We start from the raw sequence: 18,722 nt of genomic DNA on the forward strand, positions 1-18,722 counted from the left end.
TAGTCGGCCGCTCACAGCGGGAGCCCCGTCTGTAGTGGGCCGCTCACAGCGGGAGTCCGTCTGTAGTCGGCCGCTCACAGCGGGAGCCCCGTCTGTAGTCGGCCGCTCACAGCGGGAGTCCCGTCTGTAGTCGGCCGCTCCTAGCGGGAGCCCCGTCTGTAGTGGGCCGCTCACAGCGGGAGCCCCGTCTGTAGTCGGCCGCTCCAGCGGGAGCCCCGTCTGTAGTCGGCCGCTCACAGCGGGAGCCCCGTCTGTAGTCGGCCGCTCCTAGCGGGAGCCCCGTCTGTAGTGGGCCGCTCACAGCGGGAGCCCCGTCGTAGTGGGCCGCTCACAGCGGGAGCCCCGTCCGTAGTCGGCCGCTCATAGCGGGAGCCCCGTCTGTAGTGGGCTGCTCACAGCGGGAGCCCCGTCTGTCGTCGGCCGCTCACAGCAGGAGCCCCGTCTCAAACAGATTAAAATTGTGCTATTCAGCCACCTATTTTATTTTTAGAGCTGATTCAGAAACATTCTAATAAATTGAGACTCTACAAGGCAAATGTTTCTTTTTTAAGGCTCTTTGTATGTGATGCAATTCTTATTGTGCAAAACAGGCATTTAGTGCATCAGATGTTTGGGTTGGTAATCTTGCCCATGAAGAGGATATTATCTGAGCTGTGGTCAGTGATGATAACCATGAAGGGACGATTGAACTTCAGGACTGGAACATAATAATAGGAGTGAAGTGTTATTGTGATGCCTGTAGCAGCTGCGGCAGTGGCTCCAGCCTCATCAACATCCAGGGTAGCTTGATGGACAACCACAAGAAATACCAGACATAATTAATTGTCAGAAAGAAATCTGTGCTCATTGTTGATGCTGTTCCTGTTTTACACCTCTACGTCTGAGACTGCCAGTTGTTGCCCCTCTGCAATACCACTCAAGTCTGCTCTGTCACCAAACATGTCTACCATTCCCATTTCAGTCAACACAGTCTTCAGTGAGTATGACGCTTTGATGGAGAATTTGGGAATATAAACACTGTATTTCTTGGGGAACAGACACAACCATGAGGTGACGGACAGGAGCCAACCGCCACATCAATAACCAAGAGTTAGCCGTTGAGTCTCCATTTTACTTCCTCCTGGTAACGTATTGCGTCACTTCCTGTCTTCTCAATCGTTCGTTGGTTGCATTGTGCACGGTGTGTTGTATTCACTTAATATTGAACACTTGGTGTGTTGTATTCACTTTACTTAAAATTTGAACACTTGGGACATTCTAGTCACACGATAACAACAGTGAGAAACAACCCATATTAAACAAATACCGGGCTTCGCCGATTATTAGCATTAGCATGGCCTCACCGTCTGTTTCACCCGGTGTCTTTGTCTGTTCAGCGTGTGAAATATTTAGTTACTCCTCTGCCTCCCTTAGTGAAGGGAATAGGTGCAGAAAGTGGAGTTTATTTACGGCTATGGAGGCGAGACTTGGCGAGCTTGAGACGCGGTTCCGCAGCTTGGAGTTAGCTGGAGTTGCGTCAGGTAGCCAGGAGAAGCTAGCTGCTGCGGAGCCGCCTAGCGTAGCTTCAGCTAGCGGTCCCCCGGCAGCAGCCGGCTAGCCAGGGCGGCTGGGTGACGGTTCGCAGGAAGCGGAGCCCCAAAACAAAGGCCCACGGTGCCCCACCACCCGCTTCCCGTGGCTAACTGCTTTTCCCCACTCGGCGACACACCCGCTGAGAAACCGACCCTGGTAACCGACTCTGTTTTGCGCTACGTGAAGCCGACTCCAGCCACCATAGTTAAGAGCATTCCGGGGGCCAGAGCGGGCGACATAGAAGCAAATTTACGGCTGCTGGCGAGACGTAAACGTAAATTTGGTAAAGTTATTATTCACATCGGAGCCAACGACACCCAGCTTCGTCAGTCGGAGGTCACCAAAATTAACTTGGAGTCGGTGTGTAACTACGCAAAAACGATGTGGGACTCCGGAGCATTCTCTGGTCCCCTCCCCAATCTGGCCAGCGAGGAGATGTTTAGCCGCATGTCGTCGCTGTCACGGTGGTGCCCCGATAACCAGGTGGCCTTTAGACGGTTGGAACACTTTTTGGGGAAAACCTGGTCTGATCAGAAGAGACGGTGTCCATCCCACACGGGATGGTGCCTCTCTCATTTCTAATAATTTGGCTAATTTTATTAGACCCAAAGTGACCTGACAATCCAGGGTCCAGACCAGGATGCAGAGGTGTAGTCTTACACACCTCTCTGCTGCTTCCTTAGAACCCTCATCCACCAACAATAACATATTTAACACTATAGAGGTAGTCTCTGTTCCACGGTTAAAAGTTCCCCAAGCACAGAGCAGGGGAGCGGTCAATCACCATAATCTTATTAAAATTAATACCAAAGTACAAGTTGGAGAAACTAATATCGCAATTAAGTGTGGACTGTTAAATATTAGATCTCTTTTGTGTAAATCCCTGTTAGTGCACGACCTGATAGCGGATCATCACATTGATTTATTTTGTCTTACTGAGACCTGGCTTCAGGAGGAGTATGTTAGCTTAAATGAATCTACTCCTCCTACCCATCTTAATTATCATATTCCACGTGTTACTGGTCGAGGAGGGGGAGTGGCAGCAATCTATCACTCCAAGTTATTAATTAATTCTAGACCAAAACATGGCTCCAGTTCATTTGAAAGCCTGACTCTTGGCATCACTCATCTGAGCTGGAAGACAAAAAAGCCACTTCTGTTTGTAGTTGTATATCGGCCCCCTGCTGGGCCACATTCAGAGTTCCTGTCTGAGTTCTCTGATTTCTTATCTGACTTGGTCCTTAGAACGGACAAAGTCATTATCATTGGAGACTTTAATATCCATATAGACGTTGTAAATGACAGCTTTAGAAATGGCTTCATTTCATTACTTGAGTCAGTTGGTGTCCTCCAGCAGATAAACCAACCAACTCATAGCTTCAACCACACCCTAGATCTAGTTCTGACTTATGGTGTTGAGGTAGAACATGTGTCAGTGTTCCCTCAGAACCCCCTCCTGTCAGATCATTCATTGATCACTTTTACATTTATGATTAAGGATTCTTCTATGCTCAGAACAAAGTCTTACTATAGCAGATGTCTTTCAGATAATGCTGTAGCTAAGTTTAAGGAAGTGATCCCTGTGCTGATCCCAGGACCACCGTGTGTTTCCCCAGGGATCAATCATTATAATCTGAGCCCTGCTGAGGTCGACTCTATTGCTGAAGGTGCAGCAACCTCACTGAGAATCACGCTTGATTCTTTTGCCCCCCTGAAAGAGAAAATAGTAAATCAGAGGAGGTGTGCCCCCTGGTATAATTCACATATCAGGACCCTCAAGCAGAAAGTGTGAAGACTGGAAAGGAAGTGGCATTCTTGTAAAATAGACAGCTATCATGTAGCCTGGAAAGACTGTCTATTAGTTTACAAAAAGGCCCTTCGCAAGGCTAGAACAGCTTATTTTTCTTCTTTAATTGAGGAAAATAAGAGCAACCCCAGGTTTCTTTTCAGCACTGTGGCCAAATTAACTAAGAGTCACAGTGTTTTAGATCCACGTATCCCTTCTTCCCTTAGTGGTGAAGACTTCATGAGCTTCTTCACTGATAAAGTTCTAGCTATCAGAGAGAAAGCTAACCAGGCCATCCCAACAACTGGACCATCACCAGATGTGCTGACTGTGGGAACATACAGGTTCTCCAACGAGCCCTTAAGCTCCTTCACCCCTATATATTTTTCTGAGGCGTCATCGCTAATTCAGAAATCCAAGACCACCACGTGTCTTTTAGATCCCATCCCAACACACCTGTTGAAGGATGTTTTACCATTGATAGGCAGCTCTATCCTGGACCAGATCAATGGTTCTTTAGTGTCAGGTTATGTACCCCGGTCCTACAAGGTGGCAGTGATTAAGCCGTTGCTTAAAAAACCATCACTGGATCCTGACGTATTATCAAATTATAGGCCGATATCCAACCTTCCTTTTATCTCTAAAGTTCTTGAGAAGGTGGTGGTGACTCAGTTACTGGAGCACCTGCAGAGCAACAGCCTGTTTGAGATGTTTCAGTCAGGCTTTAGAGCTCATCACAGCACAGAAACAGCACTTCTTAAAGTCACTAATGATCCTCTCATAGCTTCCGATCATGGACTGGTCTCTATGCTGGTTCTGCTGGACCTCAGTGCTGCTTTTGATCCAGTTGATCACAGCATCCTGTTACAGAGACTGGAACATGTGATTGGGATTAAAGGGACAGCACTAGACTGGTTTAGATCATATTTATCTGATAGATACCAGTTTGCTCATGTCCATGGTGTTCCCTCCTCATACAGTAGGGTTAGCCATGGAGTTCCTCAAGGTTCTGTACTTGGACCAATCCTTTTCACCTTGTACATGCTTCCCTTAGGGAACATTATTCGGCAGCATGGGATAAATGTTCATTGTTATGCTGATGACACTCAGCTTTATTTATCCATGAAACCAGAGGAGACAGAGAAGTTAGTGAAGCTTCAGACCTGTCTTAAAGACATAAAGTCCTGGATGTCTTCAAATTTCCTCCTCCTTAACCCAGGAAAAACTGAGGTCATGGTGTTTGGTCCTGAACCTCTCAGAGATAGATTAGATCACATGATCACTCTAGATGGTATCTCATTAACATCTAGTCTCTCTGTGAGGAATCTAGGAGTAACTTTTGACCAAAATCTCTCCTTCAACTCACACATTAAATTAGTCTCTAGAAGTGCCTTTTTTTTACCTGAGAAACATCACAAAGATCAGGAAGCTACTGACCCACCGTGATGCTGAAAAGTTAGTCCAGCATTTGTTACTTCCAGGCTGGATATTAGAGTTGAAACAGAGCAACCCAGCAAAACCCTGTGTGAATCAACAAAAGACACAAACACAGGTACCTTGCAAGGGAGAGCAAGCAGCAGTTCACTCTGGAACACCCTCCGTCGCTCTGCTGCTCCCCTGCAAATCTCCTTCCTTTATTCACATCAGCTCATTATCCACGTGGAATTTTCACCTTCTCCCAAGATGCTTTTAGGGTTTCAGATAACAACCTCACAGTAAATCTGGTGCTCTGGACAAGTGTACTAAATCAAGAGAGGTGAAAAACACTGTTTCTTCTCCATGCACTTAGGTGCTAAACATACAAATGCATTTAAATGATAACAATATAATAATTATTCTCTCTCTCACATACACACACATACACACACATTTGCTGTAGAAAACACTGATAATGAGCACAATTGACATTAGGCCCCTCACCTGAACATTTCAGTAGGGTTGATGTTCACCTGTTTCATGTCAGTGAAGACATCAGAGGCATGGAACCTGCATCCATCCTCACTGGCAGCCAGTGTTTGGAGTGGGATCAACTATCAAAATTCAGATCCAAAACATGTCTGTGTTTGAACCTGTAGCCTCCTTTTAGCTGAGCTGGTGGTACCGTCACTACTAACATACCGTTACAGCTGCTACGGGGACATTTGGGGGTTCTCAAAAGGGGCCCCGTTACCTGCTCCACTAGTTGCTGTAGCTCAGAAACACGTCTTTAGCTGTCTCCCGTCTGTAATGTCCAGATGGGACAGTTAATGGATTAATAGAGAACCTTTCTGTGTTCCAGCCCAACGGTCGGAGCAGGGAGTGCATCTTCTCAGAGATAGTGCTGGAAAACAATTACACAGCTCTGCAGAATGCTAAGGTTGAAGGCTGGTACGTTGCCTTCAGTCGGAAAGGGAGGCCCGTCAAAGCCTCCAAGACAAGGCAGAACCAAAGAGAGGTCCACTTCATCAAGAGGCTCCACGCAGGCCCCCCTCCCTTCCCCAACATGGACCAGAGCAAACACTTTGAGTTTATCTGCTTTTCAGCCACAAGTCGAGCAAAGCGCAACAGGAAATCAGGCACCGTTTCCTAACAGCGAGACAAAAGGAGGCAGATATACAACAGATCCAACTTTATTTTTGTATATTTTCATGCAAAACTGTACATTGAAATATGGCTTTAACAAAATAATTGTAATAATATTCCTGTAAAATGGTGATGTGTAAATAAAGAAAGAATAAAGGAAAGTGACAAATTGATTTTGGAGGCTTGTTTCAGAGGTGAACAATGATGGTGAGTAAGACACAGAGAGGGATGAGGAGAGGGAAATCTCTACCCATATAAGCTGTGATCTGTTGAAGACAATTCAGATCATTTCTGTTTGCAGTATCCTGCACGGTAGGAAATCTGGAACTACTTTATAAAAACGAGCACTGCCACCTGCTGGACATATGGTGCATGCACATTTAGATTGCTCTATTTAAATGACCACGAAAAGAGAACTCTGAACATCATAGATTGGCCAGAGATGATCAACTGTCAGCCACAGAAGCAGGAGACGTCCACGCATTGTTACTAACAGTGCACAGTGACTGTGGTGGGACGTGGAGATGCTGGGAGACGTTTGGTGGAGCGTCTGGTCCAGGAGGAGGTGTTTGGAATGAACCACTGTCTGGTCCATGAGGAGGTGTTTGCAATGAACCAGGGTCTGGTCCAGGAGGAGATGTTTGGAATGAACCAGGGTCTGGTCCAGGAGGGGGTGTGTGGAATGAACCAGGGTCTGGTCCAGGAGGAGATGTTTGGAATGAACCAGGGTCTGGTCCAGGAGGGTGTGTGTGGAATGAACCAGGGTCTGGTCCACGAGGAGGTGTTAATAACCTGGTTTGCAGCACAGTTGATGGACTCATCTGTTGCTCCTGCTGTTGCACACTGGCTCTGCTCTTGCTCAAGGTCATCAGCATCAATGTCGCACATGCAGCCGACGCTGCGGGTCGTTGTTTTGAAGGCCTGAGGCGGAGCCGTCGTTAACACATGTAACTCCTCGCCGCCCTTATCATCGCGTTGGGGTTTTGGATCTACCTTCGGCCTCTGATGGTCACCTGATGCCTCAGTCACCATGAAGGCAACGGACAGCGGCTCAACAAGAGTTGACTGGACCGGTTTGGACGGCTTTGACCCAACTGGAGTGTTTTCCTCTCCGCCTGTCCTCAGTCTGGGCAGCGCCACACAGGGATCTGAATCAAGGGTGGGCCCGACACCACGTGTTGGGTTCCTAAGAACCTCAGGTTCCTCCTTATATCTGCTGTCTCCTTTAAGATCTGCATCCAACCATGCATGCTGGGTTCCTGCGGTGGTGGACCTTTAGTACGAAGTGCTTCAGTACGAAGCTTGTCTCTTTTAGAGGGTGATACTTGGTGGGAGGGTCAAAGAATGAGGCGGCAGATCTGATTCTGGATCAAAAAATCTGCAGTTGGAGAGAGATGAGTTGTCTTGGTGTCGTGATGGTTTCAGCTTAACCTTTAACGATTAATGTCTGTGGGTGTAGCAGCAACACTTTAGGAGAAAGACTTTTTTCTTTGAATCAAAGCTTACAACCCAAAAGGCTGCTGTGCTTTACATCAAAGCCACTGGACGCGTCACGTGCACCACCGAGACAATAGAGACCACATCCACCAGACAGAACCTTGCAGACAGAACACTTAACACCGGCCCAAATCTGCACCATACTGGAACCTGTGTTGGAACACCCACTACCTCCAGTACAGAGAAGGCCTCTACAGGCAGAACCATGGTGGTGCAACGGGCTCACCAGTATCTCCCATAGTTGCCAGTCTACAGTATACTGGGAGAAGGTTGAAACCCGAGCCCGACATCCTTCACAGGAACCGGCCCAAGCCACTGGTTCAGATATGTGGACGACACCTGGGTCAAGATTCTAACAAGAGAACTGAAGGCGTTCTCAACCACACAGATGATTACGTCACATTCATCTGGCCTTCCTGGACTGTGCGCCCCCGTCGTTCCACAATAGCGTTGCACGTGTATGCAGGCCTCTCTGTGTGGTTATACTTTAGCAGGCAGCATTATACGTGGGTAAATACATATGCCAGCTCCAGGATCTTCAGCTGAGATCATCCAGTGTTGTGTTGTATCAAACCAGATTAAAATTGTGCTATTCAGCCACCTATTTTATTTTAAGAGTGGATTCAGAAACATTCTAAGGAGGAATAAAGTGAGACTCTACAAGGCAAATGTTTCTTTTTTAAGGCTCTTTATATGTGATGCAATTCCACACCTGTATTTCATCCATTTCAGCCATTTGGTAACATGAGCGGCAGAAATTGCATTCTCCAGTTTTGCCATGTCGTCCGGCAACAGCAGCAACATGGAGTGAGAGCTGTTAAATGGGAGGTGAAGGACCGATGTGTTAAACATCTGGTCACGATAGGTTTCAAATCTCTTCTCAATATTCATCATCTGAACTGGAACCTGAAAATTCAAAGTTTAAGTGCATTAATGCATCAAAGTGCATTAGCATCAGCCATTTATGCAGTGTATGGAGATAAGTCCAGGGCCCAGGGGGGAGCCCAGGGGTCCCGGGCCCAGGGGCCCAGTGTGTGAAACCTGATGAGATAGGTGCGGAGTTAATTCAGTTGGGGATAGACAGATGGAATATTAGTGTTGTTAGTATGATACTTGAGTTCTTTAGATATTGTTTTCAATTCAGGAATCTGCCGCCTTGAGTTGGCTTTTGTTGAAGAAAGAAATATTGACAATAGTGTGGACCAAAGTGGGAAATTCAATTTTATTTAAACACAAACACACACACACGCACGCACGCACGGACGCACGCACGCACGCACGCACACACACACACACACACAAATATTAAATCTCAAACGATGTACAATAGTGCAACATTAAATCTCAATGTTAGAAGTACTAAAGAAGTGAATTACATCTGGCTGGATAATTATCAGGAACACTGGCGGCCTCTGCTGACCCAGTGGAAGAGTGCAAAAAGCTTACAGCACCTGGTATTCCCAGGCGGTCTCCCATCCAAGTACTAACCAGGCCCGACCCTGCTTAGCTTCCGAGATCGGACGAGATCGGGCGTTCTCAGGGTGGTATGGCCGTAAGCGAGAGAAGGTGCAAGAAAATGGCCTTTTGAAGTTAATACACTCAAACTTGTTTTCTTGAAACACTTATTCAGGTGGAGGTTGTCCATTTTGCTTTGTCACAGTCCAAACGTCAATGTTGGAGCAGCCTCCAATCCATTCCCCCCAAAAAGAAAAGGCTACATAGCCTATGAGCGTCATATCATCAAATCTGCCTAGAACGGCTCTTGGATGAGAGGTGAAACGCCTTCAAAACGTTTCCCATTCATTTTCAATGGTAGTGCTAAACCACTACGGACGCAATATATTTCCGGCCGCTATCATCCCGTGGCGCTGTTCTGCCGTTTCTATGAAGAGCGGCTCCTCTCCGGAGGATCGGCCATTCTTGGTTCATTCTTTGGTAAACTTCGCTGAAGGTAAGTTTGGGCTTGATTTCCTACTAAATTAATGAGGAAACTTTTCGTAATTGTGCATAGGCTGTGGTCAATTCTGTCCTAAATTAGCAAGGAACGTGTTATAATTGGCCCTAAATTATAATGTACTGTATTTGTCATGCTACAATATACTCATATCTTGTCAAGCTAGTTTTTCATAAATTAAATTACACGATAGTGATGAATGAACTTGTTCATATTTTATATTCAAGTAACCGATTTACTTGTCGTGGCACTGAAATCTCGGTATTATTATTATTATTACTATAATTATTATTAGTAGTAATATTAGTAGTGGTAGTATTACATTTTATTACATCAAATGTGTGTTTTTGTTTCCAATGTCTTTGAGAGGGGATACTGTCCTCCTGCCCCCCCCCAACATGTTCTCTCACACACAGACACACACACACACACACAAACACACACCTACACACACACACACACACACCATCACTTTCCAGTCTTTTCCTCACTAGCCACACCAGGTACTGACCTTCTGAACTCCTGAATCGACACCCCAACAACCTTGATCTTACACTTTCACACCTACATGATAATTGCATGTGTGCGCACACCACAAACACACACACCACACACACACACACACACACACACACACACACACACAACACACACACACACACACAGAGCTTTACACATGGTACCACACTTTATCTTTTACTGGCCTAAGATTCCTTTGATCACATTTATCAGGTGTGATGTGAAAAATGGGTGGAACTGTTTTATCAGTGTCTAATAAAAATGAGAAAATTAATAGACATTTTTCCTTTATGTCAGCTCAACATGCAGAAGCAATTCGCCTTTTTCCCTGGGAAACTTCAGGTCGTGTTCCGCAAGGGGCCTCTTGGGTTTCTCCTCCAGGAGCCATCTGATGAAGCCAAACGGGTGAGTTCCACTCCTCAGGACAAGTCTGCGGCCATGAGGGAGGACCTCGTACGGCAGAACGCTTTGGCCGTCATCCGGCAAAGAGGGGGGATCCCTCAGATAAGATGGAGGTGCAGGGAGACTGTGTCCTGCAGTTTGGTAAATATAAAGGGAAGTCATTCAGATGGCTTTTGCAGAATGACGTAGGATCCACCGTGTATCTGATCAAGAACGTGCAGAGCGAGGAGGCAGCAGGTCTCTGTATGGCTGACAGCCACAGTAAGGACAGCCTCCAGTCATTTGTGAGTTATGCCCTCAGTTTCCAAGAAATCCAGGCTCTCCTCACTTATGAGGCCGGAAGAGGGGATGGAGTGACTGCCTCATCTGAAGACGACCAGCTGGTTGGATTTGGTGCCCGAGCCAAGAGCAGGTGGAAGGAGATCTGGGACAGCAGAGGTGATGGCTATGCTGATTTTGTCACAGGCAGGCGCTGCGTTCCAGGTACACGAATGTCCAGGTTGCAGCAGAACCTGCTGAAGAGGCAGCAGCCCACCACATCTTCCACACCTGCTGAGCATCCCATGAAGGCCCCAGCTGAGCCCCTGGGTATGCTCATTCCTTCATGTGACAAGTTCAACTTTGGGAAAAGGTTTTTTTCTTTTCTACTAATAACCTGTAGCCGGTATTTCTGTCTTTAACACAGCCATGGAGGAGGACGTGGAGATGGAAAGGGAGATGCTGAGCATCCATAACTCTGATCTGCAAGTCCAGAGCTGTAATACACCGTTACCACATTTATTTCATGTCAGACAAACAAAGTCCATGCCGTATCTGATTTCTGTTGTTTTTCTTTTCATCTGTGTGCAGATGCTATGCCAGTAGCAGCAGCCGCCCTGCCGAGAGTGCCACCAGGAGCAAAGACAGGTTTCTGAAAAATAGGTTTCAGAGCTGGAGTTCCGTTCCTTTCCATGAAGAATTCCTCTCCAAATCTGAAACTTATCTTATTATTTTTGTGTTCTTGATGTTCCGGCCGAGTTCCTTTAATATTACTCTTCATATGTTGGTGTGATAATAACCGTCGTGAGGACTATGAATTGATCCGTGCAATGATGAACTGATATTGACTATGAGGAGGAGGGTAAGTGTTTGTTTTTGTTCTCTTTGCATGCTTCGTTGAAAAACAGTTTCCTTTTCTTTTTATTTAGGGCTGATGAACAACCTGATGTCTCTGTAATGTCCAGCTGACTGTTCTTTCCATGTTGTCATCAGGTGAAGTGACTGTAATTTCTTAATAGCAAGTCTGCACTTGTTTTCAGGACCTGACTCTTGCACGGCACAGACCTCTGACGGCAGAGTGCCTCCTTTGACGGACTCTACCCAAGACCAAAAGAGTGGGATGTTAAACCATGTCCATTTCCCCCATTCCGTGGGGTGTTGAACAATAATAAAGTGTCCCGGGGTGATTCAAATTGACACGATTCTTTGTCACTGACATGGAAAAAATCTGACGTGTGAGCTCTGGAATGAAGCCAAGTGTCCGAGGCGCGTGTTTGTTTCCTTGTATCGTGTGTTTATATCATGTGAGGGCGGGGGCACTGAAATAGTCTGTTCAGTAATGATAACTTTATGTTGTTCAACTGTCTTCTTTACTTTATCCTAGTTCCCATAGCTCCTGTTCCCATGCCTGTCCCTGACCACGACATGAGCAAGTGGATCTGCTCACAACATCAAAAGCTGTGGATGAGGACGGAGCTTCAACAACTTGGGTTGTGGCCTGGGTCCCGACCAGTGCATAACCCTGGGAACGCAATTTCTCTTTGGCGTCTTCCTCCTCAGCCGGAGCTACTGGACATGGTGGCTGAGCTCCCGTCCCCCAACTTTTTTCAGCTCCATCCATTTTTCATTTGGAAGCCAGAGAGCCACATCATGGTCAGGTTGAGGAACAATGACATCCTGCCGTGCCTCCATAGCTGTCCTCGTCCTCAGGTGGTCTCTGCAGGCGTGGGCAGACCTGGAGTGATCGTCAGCGTCCGTGGCCAGTATTTGATCTTTTCCTCGCGACTCTGCTGCAAGGCCTGTCGCAGGAACTGGTCCGCTGACAACCCTCCATGGGTGGAGAAGCTGCCCGTGCGCTTTACTAACCTTTTGCCTGCATTCCTGACTTACAAGAAGGTTGGGGTGGGGTGTCTGTGTCCGGATTCTACCTGACTGACTGCCTGCTGGATGAGTTCAAGCGTCAACAGCCGTCTCTGACCAAGCTCCTCCAGGGCACGTTGGGGCAGGTTTTCAGGTCGGACCACACGAGGAAGATGGCGAGGAAGGTGACACTGGCATCTGGAGCCATGTCCAGTTTGGCAGTGATGAATGAGAACTGGCTCATTGTGTCCTGGGTGATGGTTCAGGCTGAGACAGAAAGGTCCCTGCATCCGATGTAGCAAGGAATGGCCCAGAGGTACAGCCACGCTGGGGTGGAAAGGCCGGCTACCACTGGATGGACAGGTGAGATCAGCCATCTTCTTTGTTTGCCGTCATTCAAACTGAAAAATGCTCCATGCTAACCCTAACCCTATCCATGCTGAAGACGTGGCGCGTTCAGAGGGTTCACATCCTCCGTGGTTGCCTCAGTGACCCAGAACTGTCTGAGGGGATAATGTACAGGGACGGAGGGACCCTTCAGCTAAACCACGTAGCGGGCGAAGGTGCCAAAGTCCCCGTCTGGATCCCTGTCCGTGGTACATCTCAGCAGGAGGGCTACCATTTCCAGCAGGCCCAGTGGGTCACGGGTACGCAGGTCTCCCCTGAACTGTTCCGGCCCAGGCCATGACCGGCGTTGTGCGGTGGAACTTTCAGCGACCGGTAGACATGAAGAAGCCCGGCGCCGTCCTCCCTGCTGTCTTTGACCCTGCCTCAATGTGGGAGTTGAACTCTGCTTCCATGGCAGTGACGGGACAAGACAAGTGCCCTGCGTTCACCTCTCTGACAGAGACACTGGAGAAAGGTTTGGGCTGGAGTCCAGAGAACCGGGCTGCCGTCCGCTCCCTCTGGACTGGGACAAACACAAAATGCAGAAGAGGGATCCGCCTTCGGCTCTTGTGCCCCCTCCCGCTCCAGACGATGCTCCTGGGGCAACACCTTCCTCCAGCTGGGCAACAGCGACTGCTGTGCCGTCGCTTCCCCCTGCGCCACCTGTCAGCTTCCATCTCTCTGCTGCTGGACGTGTAAAGGAGATTCCAGCAGAGGATGACCAGGATCCTGAAAGATCAGTGGGCGGGTCAACGATAATCGGGTTTTTCAGATTATTGCTTTGTTTGTGTTCCAGACGTCTCTGGAGCTTTGCCCCTGCCGCTGAAGTCCTCGCCGAGGAGCGCCCGCACTGGACCCATGAAGACTGGTGGTGGAGTGTTTGTCTTGGACCACACACGCTGGACTCTTCCCATGAAAGACGCTATTGATAGTTTGCTGCAGTATCATCATGGGGACAAGGACATCCTGAGGCTTGTGGATCCAGACTACGCAGACATGGTCCATCGGTCTGCGGCCGATCCGAACAGCTTGCTCCGCCCCACAACCAGGTTTCACATATCCCGCTATGTGAAGCATCTGGCAAAGCTGTTGAACACCAGTTCTTCTCTGAACACCAGCCCAGAGAAGCTCCTGGAGACTCAACAGCTGTGGTGCTCCTTGACAGAGGGGAGCAAAACAACCAGCGTTCCTGTAGTCACCATGGAGACGCGTCAGAGTTTTTCCAGAGGGAGCTGGAGGCCACCAAAAAGCGTGTGGAGGACAAAGCTCAGAGACAGATCGGCTGTGTTTAGCTTCATGATGGCGTCTCAGATGATATTCTTTCATTACCGCCACCCTTTCTCCACTCAGAAGACACCCAGGTTTCCCAGCTGCCTCCGTGAACATGTACTCCCACTCCCACCTTGTTTGAACCCCCGGTTCTCAGTGTCCACCTTCCCTTTTGCCATTTTATGGGTATCTGAACGTTAACTTTTGCTGTTATGCTAATGACTACTGATAAATAATTAAATGAAGCCACCTCCTGCTCAGACTGTCACCGTTGCATTGTGGGAAATGTAGTATTGGCCTGTGTAAAACATCTGTGGCCTGTGGGCCGGTTCTAATAATAAATCAATATCATCCCGGGGGCCATAGAAAACCCTCGACCTTGACTCTGACATATGAGCTTTAAATGATTTCTTTTGACTCCCATTTATTTGTTGTTTGGATATCATCTTTGCTAGTGTGTGTGCGCGTGCACGCTCTATGGAACTGGCATAAAGGATGTTAAAATTAGTCTAAATTAGTCTAAATTAAATAAAAATCCATCCTTCATCATTCCCAACAGGCAGTGTTTGATTAGAAACTCTTTCTGAACTCTGGTGCTCTGAAACATCTCCACTTCCATTTTCAGCTGTTTTTATTCTCAGTAACATCAAATCATCCATCCATCCCAATCGTGGTCCTGTTGGACCACCAAAGGACAAACACTTTCCATTTAGCACGGACAAAAAAACCCAAATCCTGTTTAGCAATGAAGCTGTGGGGAGAGTTTGAGGAGCGTTTGTGAGGAACACGCTGCCATATTGGGTCCAAGCTGCTGGGGTTTTTGTTGTTTCCAGGTGAATCGGTGGGCAGCGGCGTTACCGCCTGTCTCTGCCGCCCCCCCCCCTCTCTCCCCGTGGTCGTGGTCACGCCGGGCATCTTTACTGGTCCCGTTTTAAACAGGTTCTGTTGGGAACAGGTGTTCTCCAGAACTGTATTCCAGGCTGCTGTGCTGAAGGGCTGTTTTCAGTAGCAATAGAGCCAGAGTGGGCCTGCTCCATATGAACCCCCCCAGGCCGTGCTTTCCTCCTGGCTGAGCCATAATCAGCTCTGGATGGACTGGTTCACGCTTGGACTGAGTCAAGATTTGATAGCTTGACTGATTCTTACAGTTTTGGATCAAACCCCCATCTGCTGATTCCAGGAGATCTTTAAAGGATCTCAGAGCTTCAGATTTATGAAGCCTGCTCAGCCCCCGGCAGCGCTGATGAAACCATTTCATTCCTTCAAAAAAGCAGAACATGAAGCTCCAGAAAAGGTTTTTGGATCAAGTTTCCAACACAACGAGGACAAGTGGGTAAAAGCGCCACTTTAAAGCCTCCAGGCCTCAGAAAACATCCACCTTTAGGATGCCTGACTTTAGAGGATCATCGGTTCGCTCCGAGCACAAGAACAAACATTTTTAACCTCAGTCCAAGAACATCTGACCTGAAATGATCAAAAAGCTTCAGCGTAAAAAGATGGTGGAGAGAAAGCTGCTGGGAGGTTCTCAGAAGAGAAGTGGCATTAAAGCCAGCTGGAAGAGTCCAGCCTGCTTCCTGCTCCTCCAAACAGGCGTCTCCACACCAACACTGAGGAACACGGGCTTCTGTTCTTCCTTCTTCTCTTCTGACTATTGTGTGTTTGATGAATGCAGCATCCACTCACTGCCCCCCCCCTCATTTACACTGCTCCTGGTTTCACAATGCTCCTCAGACAGATGCAACCAGAGACACTGATGCCGTCAGACAATAACCTGAGTGTTTTTGTGTCCGGTTATTAACATGTTCCATGCTTTTCCTCTGCAACAGTTCATCACACCTGCTCAGGGAAACCTCGGTGTAAAGGAGGTGAAGCCGTGCCTCAGTGACTCTACTTTGGTGTTTTAGAAACTAACAGTTATTAGATGAATATACAGTGTGCACGTACGCGCACACGTGTGTATAAACACTTAATACACGCGTGTGCGTGGATGTAGACTTTTTAGTACTTTGGGTTCATAGACTTTTTAGTATTTTGCAGATACGTGTCTGTATATAAACCAGATCCTCCTGTAATAAGAACTAAAGGCTGACTGTTGTCACGTGACCTGTCTCCGTCTGTGTCCGATGATGGAACCTGCCTGGAACATCTGGTCCACAGAAAAAGCAAAACAGCTCACAGAACTGGTCCATTTAGACCCAAAAATGACAATAAATAATGAAAATGTGTGTAGAACAATGGACGAACTTTCTATTGGTCATTGACAGTTTCACTCATCGTCATCAGAATTCATCAAAAATATTTAAACCAACAAACTACACACAGAACCGCAAAGTTTAGAGCTTAAAGGGAGCGACAGGTGAAGATTTAAAGCTCAACGCAGCTGAAGAAGTTCCAAAAAGGAGAAATATCACGTGGTGCTTTACCGCCACCCAGTGGACACGCGTGGAACTGCAGACAATAGTTAAACGCGCTCCGACACATTCTGACCTCTGCTGCTCCTCCTGGACTCCAGGGCTGCAGAAATGCTGCTTTAACAAGTCTTTCAAATCTGTCAAGCATCATAAATCTTATTTAGTTAACTAAGTTAGTCAGTTTTAATTTAAATGCAAAAACATATTTATGGCATTAAAATAGCAAAACAACTTTTAATCTTGAACCCTCCCAGAATGCTTTTATAGGAGTGGAATATTAATCAACAGCCATAAAGTTGTTCATTAACAGAGGAAAAAGGAAAGGTAAAAGTATTCCTTTCAGACTAAGCAGAAGACTGAAGACCGACAAGGTGAGTGGAAACGAAGAGCATTATTGAAAAGAATTGACAGTTGTGTTTGGAGATAAAATCAAGATTTGAAAAGTTTTGTGACTATTGAAGAGCTGCATAGAGCTGAAGAATTCTTGGCTTAAGAAAATTCAACAAGACTTCATATTTAGTTTTAGCACAAAACATCGTTATACATTATAAATGAATAGGGCTTATTTAACTTTCTTATAGTTTGGCTTTAGTTATAGTTGAATAATCTTTCTAAGTGAAGTTTAGTTTATTTTTCTGCTCTTTGCTACTGATCCTAAAAGAACTTTAAACCCTCCCAGAATGCTTTAATGGTAGTAATATATACGCCATAAAGCTGTTGATTAGGTTGTAAAAGTAAAAGTGAAAGTATTCTGTTCAGACAAGTATTATGCTGTTAACGTTGTTAGAGAGTCTTAACAGGTATTAACAAAATTTTAAAACTTTTTTGTGACAGGTGAAAAGCTCTTAGAGTTATTAGAGCTGTTCAACAGTCCAGGTCACAGCTGGATATTTGGATATTACCTGTCAAACAACATCTAATCGTGGGCAAGTTAGCGTCTCTCAGCCGGACCAATTTAAGACAATAAACTAAATAACTAAATCCACACAGGATCACAGGACACCAACAGGATTTTGGGTTCATGTTGCACGTTTTCTCACAGTGGTTTATTGTTCTATGTTGTGGAACCACTGTGAAAGAAATGCAGGAGTGGGTGTCATTTCTTTCATCTATTTTAAATAGAGCAGTGATCTTTGAGGACTTGGATCATAGAAATAATTGAAGAGGAGAACAAATGAGGGAAGTTAAAAAGTCCTGACTAGCATGTTTATGTAGCACCAGATAATTTAGTGGCTGAGCTGAAGACAGTCCTTTCACCATGTTGGCCTGTGGAAAACCAGTGTTGTCGGCCCGATGGACCAGCGTCCCCGTCGTTGCCGGACCACCGTTGGCCACCAGTTGGGTTTTGGGATCAAAGTGGGGGCGTTTCCTGTATCCGGTTCTCCTCACGGATCCATGACTACAACATGTTGCTGCAAGTGCAGAGACGTTTGCTCTGGAAAGAACTTTAGAGCACATTCAGTGCTGCAGGATGAGGGGCTGGAAAAGGTGCCAGTTCTTTTCTCACTGCAGGGAACAGTTAAAAAAAGCAGCTTAAACTCTGAAAACATGAAAATTATACAGAGACATCATTGATTTATTGATTCAGTTGTTATCCAGAATGGATTAGAAATGTTCCTGTTTGATAAAAATGCAGTGAATTGGGATTATTTAACTACAACCTCTACAGATTATTTACCTTCATCACAGTCTCATCACTATTTCTGATGTTTCCTCAGGATGGACGAGGACAGAGCAGAGTCCACAGTGCCCAGCTGGGTGTCCCTGAAGAGTGACTGGTCCAAGGTGGAGGAATAGACTTCAGAAGTTCAGAGGAAATGTGAGAAAACTAAAGCGTGATGATGTGTTTGTGTGGCAGCTGTTAGTCACATTAACAGCAGCAGGTTGTGAGTTTATTATTGGAGATGTTTAACACTTAAACCTCAGACAGTCATATAGTTACAGACTTAATGTGAATATTGTTGATTAGAAACAAGAATCAGGTTTAAAACTGAAAGATGAATTCAGACATAAATGCTGGAACAATATTGAGTCTTGATCAGGTTCTTTCATCCTATAAATCAAAGGACTAATAGAGATGTGTTTCATAGTGAGAGGGGGGAGCACATCCTATCAAACTGGGACCAGGCAGCTCCACCAGGAGAGTCCTCTTGTTCACAATCTGGAAGCAGATCTGGAGATGCTGAAATGAAGCCCAAACAAAGTAAAACTGTTCAATATAAAATTGAACTTGTGATGTCATGAA

At 46.5% G+C, this 18,722-nt stretch overlaps 1 protein-coding gene, 1 long non-coding RNA gene and 1 other non-coding gene across 3 annotated transcripts; 2 read left to right on the forward strand and 1 right to left on the reverse strand.

Annotated features, from left to right (window-relative positions):
• Positions 1 to 882: 882 nt before the first annotated feature.
• LOC130520361 (uncharacterized) lies at positions 883 to 6,093 on the forward strand. The gene is made up of 2 exons (XR_008948803.1): positions 883 to 1,180; positions 5,637 to 6,093. It is a non-coding gene; the product is annotated as an uncharacterized LOC130520361 (long non-coding RNA).
• Positions 6,094 to 8,856: 2,763 nt separating this feature from the next.
• On the reverse strand, positions 8,857 to 8,975 carry LOC130520363 (5S ribosomal RNA). Its single transcript, XR_008948804.1, has one exon. It is a non-coding gene; the product is annotated as a 5S ribosomal RNA (ribosomal RNA).
• Positions 8,976 to 10,137: 1,162 nt separating this feature from the next.
• LOC130520362 (uncharacterized) lies at positions 10,138 to 11,748 on the forward strand. Its single transcript, XM_057024067.1, has 3 exons — positions 10,138 to 10,880; positions 10,978 to 11,049; positions 11,142 to 11,748. Exons 1-3 carry the CDS (start codon positions 10,400 to 10,402, stop codon positions 11,204 to 11,206), a joined length of 618 nt encoding a protein of 205 aa, XP_056880047.1. The 5' UTR covers positions 10,138 to 10,399; the 3' UTR covers positions 11,207 to 11,748.
• Positions 11,749 to 18,722: the final 6,974 nt, after the last annotated feature.

The sequence above is a fragment of the Takifugu flavidus genome, unplaced genomic scaffold, assembly GCF_003711565.1.
Source record: "Takifugu flavidus isolate HTHZ2018 unplaced genomic scaffold, ASM371156v2 ctg356, whole genome shotgun sequence".
NCBI lineage: Eukaryota > Metazoa > Chordata > Actinopteri > Tetraodontiformes > Tetraodontidae > Takifugu > Takifugu flavidus.

Bases quoted from the DNA above. Each gene is read 5' to 3' on its own strand.
- LOC130520362 (XM_057024067.1), top strand. From the start codon at position 10,400: ATGGAGGTGCAGGGAGACTGTGTCCTGCAGTTTGGTAAATATAAAGGG. The intron at 10,881-10,977 runs GTATGCTCATTC...TCTTTAACACAG, and splicing joins GGCCCCAGCTGAGCCCCTGG to CCATGGAGGAGGACGTGGAG. The intron at 11,050-11,141 runs GTAATACACCGT...ATCTGTGTGCAG, and splicing joins TGATCTGCAAGTCCAGAGCT to ATGCTATGCCAGTAGCAGCA.